This window comes from Cajanus cajan, chromosome 6 (assembly GCF_000230855.2).
Source record: "Cajanus cajan strain Asha chromosome 6, NIPB_CcT2T_4, whole genome shotgun sequence".
Lineage (NCBI taxonomy): Eukaryota > Viridiplantae > Streptophyta > Magnoliopsida > Fabales > Fabaceae > Cajanus > Cajanus cajan.
This window is the reverse complement of record NC_138522.1, coordinates 43433329-43444345: the sequence shown is the minus strand read 5'-3', so window position 1 is coordinate 43444345 and position 11017 is coordinate 43433329. Positions and strand designations below refer to the sequence as shown.

The following is an 11017-nucleotide window of genomic DNA, read 5'->3' as shown; positions in this document are numbered from 1 at the left end:
TATATTCTTCCAACATTTCTAATTTTTTTCCTCAACTTTATTTATAAATATACTTTGGCAACACATTTATAATTATCATTTTTATGTCAAATATCAAATTTTATTATACGATCAAGAATGAGATCCATCGATCGATACTAAATGTAAGTGTTCACAAATTTGTAGTTTTAATAAGCATTTTATCGAGTAAATTTTAACAACTCTATTAACAAATTAAAAATTAGTCTGATTATATTAAAATACTCTCATAAAATAAATTAAGTATATAAATTTGTACAACTCAATCTTAAATTTATATTTAATTTATTAGTATGTGTTTTCATACTAATTTTTTAAGACTTCACTTTAACTACTTTAATTTGACTATAAGATAAAAAAAAAGTTTAAAAAGAATTATTTCTATCAAAAATCAAATTCGAGATATATTATTAAAACTTAATCAATCATCAGTTTAATGAATTAAAATTTCAGTAGAAAATATTTAAGAGATAAGTTTTTATTATTAAATCTCGTATATTAAATGAGACAAATGAATAAAATTATTAAAAAGAAAAATGAATGAATAGTCAGATTTAATAGGAAGGGTTTTTGTGATATATATATATTGTTGAATATATAGTTATTTTTGAAGGAAACTTTATTGAAACAGTAGGTTTTGATAAAAGTAAAAGTAAAAGTAAAAGTGTGAAGATCATGGATGCAGATGTTAATGTAATGGCAAGTATTTGAAAGGCTTTCCAGAGTGAGACACCTCTTTTTCTGCAGACGGGTCATTGATGACCACATCCTCTCTTATCTTCAACTCCGAGTTCAAACAAATAAATAATTAATAGGCTTAATATTAATTACTATTATTACAGGCAATATATTTTAAATAAAATATAAAAAAAAAAGAGAGAGAACCTTTGGGATAGTTATTATCCTTAGCGTTAGCGTTAGCGGTGCCTTATGACTGTATTCAGCTCCCCTTCCCAACTCTCGAGTAGAATTGTTGATTTGTAGATCTTCTTCTCTCTTAGTCCCATCTCAACCAGCACACAAAATTTATTTATTTATTATTTATTATTTGTTTATTTTATTCGCTTCTTAGAAAAGTGGAGAGCGATATGGAATTTGACGAGCACGAGGACCAAGAGGAAGAGGAGGAGGAGGAGGAGGAAGAAGAAGAGGAGGAAATGGGATTCTCAGTGGCGCCGCCGGGTTACGACTCGCTCGGGAACACACCGCTCAGGTCTAAAGTCACCGCCGCCGAGGGCGCCGCTTCCGCTCGCAAAGGCGTGTCCGCGGGAACGACCACTGTTAGATACAGAGAATGTCAGAAGAACCACGCCGTCAGCATCGGCGGCCACGCCGTCGACGGCTGCTGCGAGTTTCTGGCCGCCGGAGAGGAAGGCACGCTGGAGGCCGTCATATGCGCCGCCTGTAACTGCCACCGCAATTTCCACCGGAAGGAGATCGACGGCGAAATCAGCCCTTACCACCAGCAACCGCGGTCGCAGCCGCAGTACCACCACCAATTCTCCCCTTACTACCACCGCGGGCCGCCGCATGCTGGCGCGGGATATCTCCACCACCCCCTGGTAACTCCGCCGGTGTCGCAGCACCGGCCCTTGGCTCTGCCGCCGCTGGCCTCGGGAGGAGTGTTCAGTAGAGAAGAAGAAGACATGTCAAACCCGAGCAGCAGCGGCGGAGGAGTTGGTGGCGGGAGCGGAACGAAGAAGAGGTTTAGGACAAAGTTCACGCAGGAGCAAAAGGATAAGATGCTGGCATTTGCGGAGAAGCTTGGGTGGAGAATCCAGAAGCATGACGAAGCTGCTGTGGAGCAATTCTGTGCTGAAAATTCTGTCAAGAGACACGTCCTCAAGGTTTGGATGCACAACAACAAACACACTCTCGGTAAGAAACCCTAACCTATTCACTTTTGTCCATTCTTCAATTTTTAGCCATGCTTGGAGATTTAATCTGTTATCTAATGGAGATCTAGCTATATAGGGTTAATTCTTACATCTCCGGTTATGTATGTGTACTAGCTAATTCCGAGCAACGTTCAGCTGGGAATGGATCCAACCACTCCACAATAATTGCCAATTCCGAATTCTCCTAATCAAGCAAATCAAGAGAAAGGTAGAAAAGTGAAGTTGCAAGTGTTGGTGAGGACTGAGGAGGAGAATAATTTCAACATTATTATTAGTTTGTATTTAACGTGCGAGGAATGCAAGTGCAAATTAAGTTACTACTACTTTGCTGTGTTCCTTCACATTTCTCGTCTTTTCCTCCCTATTCCCTAACACCGCCCTAGTTTTATTCTCGTTTCTCTCTCATATTAATGTCCTTGTTTGCTTCTGGACTCAAGGAGATTCATCATCCAAAAGTGTTTGCTTTTGCTCTGATTCAGCCATCGCCATATCACTCCACTATTTTATGTTCCTTATGACGTTGTTTGTTCAAGACTAGGTACCGCCTACTCCATTATTAATTGCTCTACGGACTTTCACTCCAATTCTCTCCACTCTTGCTTAATTCACTATTTCTTCCATTTATCGTTTCAAATACTACTAATTATTCATCGATTGCATGTGTGAAAAAGCGAGAAAGTAATCTTAAACTAGGAGTGGCCGTTTCACGCGGCAAAGCTCGCTCGTACACTGTTTGCCTGTTGCGTCGCAGACCACAGTGTTGCAGACAGACATGCAGACTTTTCTTTTTCTGATTTTCATTTGTTTTCTCTTTAACCGTGTACCTATCATTTCTGTTTTTCAAAAACTATTCAAAAAGTTTAGGTTTATTTTCGCACTGAAACTTGCTGTAGCTAGCTGCACGTTCGCCATTATCTTTTCGCACCAGGATCCTCTCCAGCCAAATTGCTCTACTGCAATTCCATCTCTTACAACATATATCTTAACCATGAATCGGTTATTTTGCATATTTTAAGAGAGAATTTTATCAATTGCCAATGTTTATGCTGGAGAGACACATCAGAGGATCTGCATTCAGCCTGAAGGTAGACAAATTATTATGTATATTCCAGGATTATTATTCTCTTTATTAATCTTCTCACAGTAATTAACCGTTACTACTATTAACTTTATATATATTAAAATCTTATATATTACGAGAAAACTAACCAAGATTATGATTATAGCTGTATAATTATATTAACCAAGATTAAAATTAACTTTACTTTTTTATAGGATTATATAGTGCTGTCTGAGAGTAACTAATAATTTTTAAGGTCACAACTTGTTTCTAAGTTCCTACCTTTTTTTTAAAACCATTTTTGTTTATAAGCATATATAATTCCTTGCTGGTAAGGTTTAACTGCATAAAGACTTTTCAGTTTTCTGTTTTCCCTCGTGTTTGAAGAGGCTAACTGTGAAAATAATTAAGGTTTTAACAATCGGTGTATTTATCTTTAATTCTTTTAAATATGAAAAATAATTTTAATTAGTATGAAAATTTGACAAGACAGTTAATTATAATGAAAAAACTAAAATAAATATTTTTTCACCCATGTTTTAAGCCTTTGTCTTAGATTAATTAGTTTAATAGTGAGATAAGTAAAATTTAATAAAAAAACTCTTTTAAGGATAAAACTTGGATATTGAGTTCAATATATTAATCACTTTAATAATATAATTTAATAATATAAATATTTAATTAATTTTTTTCTTATCATATTAGCCATTATGTAAAAAAATAATATATATATATATATATATATATATATATATATATATATTGTAAAAATAAATCATATCATCAATTGTATCTATAATTTTTTTCCTCTTATATTTCTTTCTCCAAGGTTAGACACTCTCATTAAAGTGTTAATGGAACATTTTTCATTGAAAATTGCAATTTATTTCCCGTTCCTCGTGAACGTGTGTATGTGAGAATTTTATTCGTAAATTTCAATTTTGTTAAAATTCATTCTCAATAACAATTTTTAGAGGGTCTTGTTAATAAATAGTTCATGTATTCAAGTTGGAAAATTAATAGGTTGTAAAAAAAAAAGTTGCAAAATTAATAAAGTTTTTTATTAAAAATAATGGTAAAATTACATGAATAATATTTAAAAAAAACCAACATCCCTGGGTTAAGATATTATATTATATATAGTCATCATTCTCCTTATTTAAAATATATAATTTTTTCTTGGATCATAATAAAACTAATGATGTAAATGAATATTACTCTAATTAAAATGAGAATGCTTCACAGCACAAAACAAATTTCAAATTATAGTCTCTAAATTGTGAATAACTGATTGGTGGAGTATTTCTGTCTTCTGCCACACACTTAAACAACTCCCTGTGATCGGTTATATTTGAATTTCGTAAAAATTCCTATCAATAAAAGCTACTTATATAAAATAGAAAAGCTCATTAAAATTTTAAGCAATAATAGTCTTGATTTACTGAGTAAATTATAAAATATAGTAAAATAAAAAATGTTATTCTTATCCAATTTATCCCATGTACATGTCTGTGCCTGGGCTGATGTAATTCCACCTTATAATAGTAAGGAAATGCAATTGTCGGCAAAACTACCAAATGTAATGTTCAATCAATTTAAGAGTAAAGCTCAACTAATTTTACTGGTATCCCCTTTAAATTGAGTACAGTACGTAGTAGCAAGCAATGCAATACAATTGATAAGACGTTACAAACAAATTTGTTACTCAGTCACGTAATATGCAGAGGGGTTGGTTTACTTAATCAACCACATTAATTCATGTCTAACAGGATTAGTTCACGGAAATTAATACCATCTTCAACTCACCGTTCTTCGTAATGTTTGTGTCCCCCACAAGAGTCAAGATTATCCACTTCAGAGAAAAGTAGATATATGTATCAAATTATCCATTTATTTTAGACATATGTTTTTTTGTGATATATTCTTTTGAATTTATTAAAACATACTAATTGGATAAGAATTTTTTTTGGGGTAGGTAATTGGATAAGAATTTATACCGTCAGTTAATATTAAATAATTAAATAATTATATTTTATAATAGTTATTTTAAAAATCATTCTTAAAGTAATACTATATAATTAGTTATCAATATATGTGATGATAATTTGTTACAACTAAACCTTATTTTGTAATCTGTCTCCATCACTTAGTCGCATACATTTATTTTTTCCCTCCTACAAACTTATCGTGTATTAAAACACGGATATGCATTAGAGAAAATAATTTATTTAATTACTAAATTACAATTAGAATTCATTGAGTCTACGACCACGAGACGAATCACAGGAATATGAAATTCTGATCTGAATAGGAAGAAGGAATCCAAAAGGTGAATAAAGGGCATTGTATTTGTGGTGAAGGGATAGTGATGAAGAGCATAAAGTGGCAGATAGCAAATAACATGATTAAGGATAGCGCGTACTCAGAACCATTAATACTTACATTGCAGTATCGGTGAAAGGAGCAACAACTATAAATGCTTCACTCCATTCTACAGTACATTGCTAGCTACTTCTTCCCTTTCTTTTTAGGAATATATATTATGTTAACATAAAGTTTCGATATATTATTTGTTGACTAGTCTTCTAACACAATATTTTACTTACTTGTCATTTAAAAGTTTTATTCTAATTATTTATTTTGTTTAAATATATCCTCACTAAAAACATATATAAAACAGATATAAATATACTATTTTTAAACAATTATAATATAAATAAGATATTAATTGCTTTTCTTACTTTGAATTATAATGTTTTTAGAAACTACATACATTTTACTTTGAAAATATTTTTATTCCAGTTAAGAAAGACTTCTAAATAGTAATCTGCATCATCACGATTTTTTAATTAAAACTTACCATTCTATATGATTAAAATTAATAGTTTTATGAGTGAAAAAAAATTATTAAGAAGATCTCATTATTAAAGACATGAATCAATCGTATTTTTTAATAAAAATTGATAACATCGATAAATACATCACATTTATAACATAATTAATTACTAAAGAAAAACATAGTTTTAAGGATTCAAGGCTTGACGCACTATTACATTACTAATAATTGATGTGCTCCTTAATTTTTCCCACTCTTCTTTCTCATATATATATATATATATATATATATATATATATATATATATATATATATATATATATATATATATACTTTTGATTTATGTAATTTATCATTTTTTAGATTTAGTTCTTATAAAATTATTTTTCAAAATTAATCTTTAAAATATATAATTTTTGTTTTAGTCTTTGTAAAACACATAAGTTTAATTTCATTTTTATCTTATATATGTAAACTTGCTTTTATCTATCATTTGTTTTTCAAATGGACTAATTTAAAATAAACAAAAATTATAAAAATAAAATGATATTATTGCAATGACTAAACGAAATAAAAATAATTAAATTATAAAAAATTAATTTCTACAATTACTATTTAAAAAATAATTTTACAAAGATCAAGACTTAAAAAGAAAGGAATATATTATAAGAAACAAATTAAGGTATATTTAAGCTTTTTTATGTTTTAAATTTGTATATCAGAGGTTGCACATCAATTTAATGTTATACCATCCCCATATAATACATATTATTGGAGAGGATTGACTCATGTTAATTGATTGATAGATACTCATCGTTCTTATCTCAAGTAAAACTTAGCCTAACAATTACACATATAAAATAAAGAATTCAACGATGAAAAATACGGTGAAATTTGTAAATATCACTAGTACAAAAGAGGTGTACTACGTCGGATATTTTCAGTTTTTTACGTCAGAAAACATGCTGATGTAGAAGCGAAAGACGTAAATTTTACGTCGGATCTGTAAAACCGACGTAAATTTACGTTGGACATTACGACATCCGACGTAAAAAAGTAGGAAAAAAAATAATAAAAAAAACATAAAAATGTCAGCAGAACAAGCCATTCAGCTTCGTATAACAACCCAAAAGAAAACGCCCACTACCTATACAAATAGAACAACAAAAAAATCAAATAAAACAGATAGCCAAAGTAGCAATGCGAAGTAGAAAAGTGCTAACGAAACCTTGGTTCATACCTGAGGAGCATCAACAATGTGCAAATGAGTAACAAAGAGTTCATCCCTCTGCAAAAGACAAAAAAAAAACGATTCAGTAACAAAGGAGAGGGAGAGGGTTTAGAGAGAAAAAAATGAAAAGTGATGAAGAGTGAATGCGCGCAGTGTGCCTCGCGCTCTCTTATTCAAATTTGCGTCCTTTTTTACGTCGGACCTGGTAGGGTCCGACGTAAAAAGTCCAATCTACGTCGGACACAACACACCTCCGACGTAGATTGGACTTTTTACGTCAGACCCTACCAGGTCCGACGTAAAAAAGTTCGCAAAAATTACAAAAATGCTACCACATTTTTTTTTACGTCGAATTTTCGTATTTCTGACGTAAAAGGGGTGACGTAATATGTTAATTTTCCACTAGTATATTAGTATAATAAAATTAGGTAAAAAAAATAGTTTTTTTTTTAATTTTAAAATGATATTTTATATAGTTAAAATTTTATGTAAAAATAAATAATATAAATAATTATCATTTTATCCCTTTTTTTTTTATAATGACTTGTACAAGTTGGATTATTTTTAATGTAATATAGGAGTATCTTGAGTTATGCTAATTGAGATAATTGATTATACTACTAGTTTCGCTGTTTTTTTTTATATAACATATTTAAATATGTTCACTCATGATACTTTAATATATTTTTATTCTACTTACATATTCAATTATATTGATAATTAACACCTTGAAATATGGTACTCGTGGGTCCCGAGAGTTTCTCATAAATAAAAAAAATATATATATATATATTTATCATTCTATTTAATTAACCTCAATTCCATTTTAATCTTTCCTTTGAAAAAGGTATTTTTGTAACAAAAAATTCATAAACTTCCACACACTTTCTTATAAAACCACTTTTACCAATCAGGATTTTATTATTATTATTATTAAATTCCTTCAAATCCATTTCTTATTCTTCAAATTCCTCTTAAATCATGTCTCAAGCACAGGCCAAAGATGCAAGTAAGGCAAATAAAACTTTATAAACAAGATAAACAATAATGATTGGATCTAATTTTTCTTTTAAAAAAAGGTAATTAACATATAATTCAATCTAAAATAGAGAGGTTACGTATAGTTATGAAGTTGGCATAAGCTAGCCGACTTTGGTAATACTATTAAAATCTGGTGCATTAGCATTTATCATAACTAAACATGTGCATGTTGAAGTCAACGAAAGAAGCTCTATCCCAATATCGTGTCCAGAAATGACCAAGACAATACATTATTGTGTTGATTTGTCATTTCTTCGTGCCTGCATTAAATGTATTTCTTAGTTGACTATCATTTGTCTAGTTAATCCTATTCTACACCACTTGGTCAAATCAAAATTCCAACTTTGACTGATATTTGACGGGAATCAAATTTTCACTTTAAAAAATATTATTTGACTCACTCACTTTATCTTGTGAAATAGATTTTAATAAAATTTTACCTTGAATATCAAGTTAACATAGTTTTTATTAGGGATGTTTAAAAAATTATATTAAACTAAACTACGGAAAAACTAAACTAAACTATAAAAAACTAACTAATTTTTATAAAAATTAAAATTATATTTTAAGTTTAGTTTTTAAAAATTAAATTATTATAAAAAGTAGTTTAATGCACTTTAATTATAAAAAAAAGTTATAATTAAGAAATCTTCTAAATAATTAATTAGAACTAAACTAATAAATAACTAAATTAGATTAAACTAGAAAAACTAAATTATTTTTATAAAAATTTAACTAAAATAAATTTTATGTTCAATTTTATAAATTTAAAACTATTTTTTAAAGAGTAGTTTGTTAGACCAAAATGTTAATATAACTGAATTCTCATTATTAATGTATTTTTCATAACTTTTGAATTTCGCCTATTGTCCACTGTTGAGTCAGTATATTAGTGGCTTTGTTTTGATTACAGAAATTTTTTCTATAGTGATTTAATTCACAGGATTAAAAGAAAAAAATTAATTTTAATTTATTAATTGAAAAAGTTTTTATATACCTTTAATAATTATCACTCTTTCTATATTTCTAATATAATTATTATAAAAAATAAAAAATATATTATATATTTGTGTAGAAACTTATCTCTTTATTATCTAATTTTATTTTTGATGCTAATTTTTTTTTATTATTTTAATAAAAAAATTATAATATTAATTAGTTGAGTTTAACGATTGAGTTTGCAACATTATAAAAGTAACGATATATATTTTTATAATATTTTTTAAAAGTTATACTATTTTGTAAAGAATGCATTAACTAAATAAATAGTTACATATAATACTTAGATATTATTTTTAAATTTTTTATTTAATAATTAATAAGATCAGTAAACTCATTGAAAATTAGAGTCTTTATTAAGATACTTTATTTTTGTTCATAGTCTTTGTTCTATAACACCGAACTAGTTTATGAAATTGTCAAAAAATTAAATTACTAAAAAATAGCATAATAATCATGAATTATGATAAGTTTATTTATTTAATTTTAGCATAAGTTTGACCGTAAAGAAATTAAAAAACTAAAATTAAAAAGACATTTTTTAAAAATACATTTGAATTCAGTTTATAATAATAATAATAATAATAATAATAATAATAAGTAGTAGTAGTAGTTAGTTTAGTATAAATTATAGTATAGTTCAAATTTAAAAACTATAGTTCACTAAAATATAAAATAGTTTAGTTCAATTTTTTAAAATTATTTTTTAGTTCAATTAAGTTTAATCAAACTACAATTATAGTTTAATTTGGTTTACATATAGCTTAGTTTAGTTCAACTATTTGAACAGCTCTAGTTTTATATATGATAACCGAAGTCATGAGAAGTTGTGCTCGTACAATTCTAATGATTTTTGGTTATTACCAGACTTATTACAAGGTATAAAAATGTCTGCACCTATAATAACAAAATATTAAAGTTTTTCCCATTTCATAGGAAAAACAAAGTTCATGCATTTTCTTTGATCATTTTTCGTACGTATTATACATTTTCTCCACCTTCCCTCTTCCCCCCAATTTACTGCATACTAGTATGATCTTCTCTGTATAAATTATCTACAACATGATATCAATCATTTAATTGTTAGGTGCTTAGGTAGAAATGCATTTGAAAGTTGCCAAGCTTTCTTGACCTACCCTTTTCGTTTTAACCAGTAACTGTTTTCTTGTAATTTATGATGTTGGCCCATTAATTTTTTCAGGGGGTTTGGAAATTGTTTTATTTATTTTCCAGCACTAGATTCTGGATTGTGATTGTTGAAAATTAATAATTGAGAGAGGCCTTTGGGGTTTTTGATAAATAAAGAGTTTAGAGAATGGGCCAAAATGGACCTACTTAGTCATAAGAGAATTCATGATCGATTTTTTTAAAAATTCGAATCGAACCAAATGGAACCGTTTTATAAAAGTAGATCGGTTAATCAATTATTTTTTATAAAGTGAATCGGTTTGGTTGTTTTAAAATATAGATTGGTTTTTTTGAAAATGAATGGTACAGTACAATTATTTACTTTTTACTTATATATGAATCGGTTTTTTTAAAAAACTAAACTGAACCAAACTGATCCACTTTATAAAAATGGATCGGATAACTGAACCGATTTTATAAAGTGGGTCAATTTAAATTTTTTTCCAAAATGAATCAGATTTTTCAAATCGGATTGATTACGGATGGATTCAAATCAATTTAGATTTTTCACACATCCTACTTGATAATTAACAGTACTGAATATGGACATTTTGATCTTATCTTTAATCTGACCAAATGTCAGATCATGTCAGGGCCATTTAATAAGTCTCTATGATATAAATTACCTTCGTCCAAATTAAAAATAAGTGGGGACCGTAAAGTAAAGAGCTTCATTATATTTTTTCTAATAGGTTTTGTTATTATATTTTTATCATTCAATAAAAATAATATTTCATAAAAATAAA

The 11017-nt window shown here is 28.3% G+C and overlaps 1 protein-coding gene across 2 annotated transcripts; it reads left to right on the top strand.

The window, feature by feature from the left end:
• The first annotated feature begins 845 nt into the window (after positions 1–845).
• Positions 846–2390, top strand: LOC109796911 (zinc-finger homeodomain protein 2). Of its 2 annotated transcripts, none has more exons than XM_020356761.3 (3): positions 846–998; positions 1091–1896; positions 1993–2390. In XM_020356761.3, exons 1-3 carry the CDS (start codon positions 949–951, stop codon positions 2028–2030), a joined length of 894 nt encoding a protein of 297 aa, XP_020212350.1. In that variant the 5' UTR covers positions 846–948; the 3' UTR covers positions 2031–2390. The 2 variants fall into 2 exon arrangements, with proteins under 2 accessions (XP_020212350.1, XP_020212349.1); XM_020356760.3 differs by having other exon boundaries at positions 853–998; positions 2031–2390.
• Positions 2391–11017: the final 8627 nt, after the last annotated feature.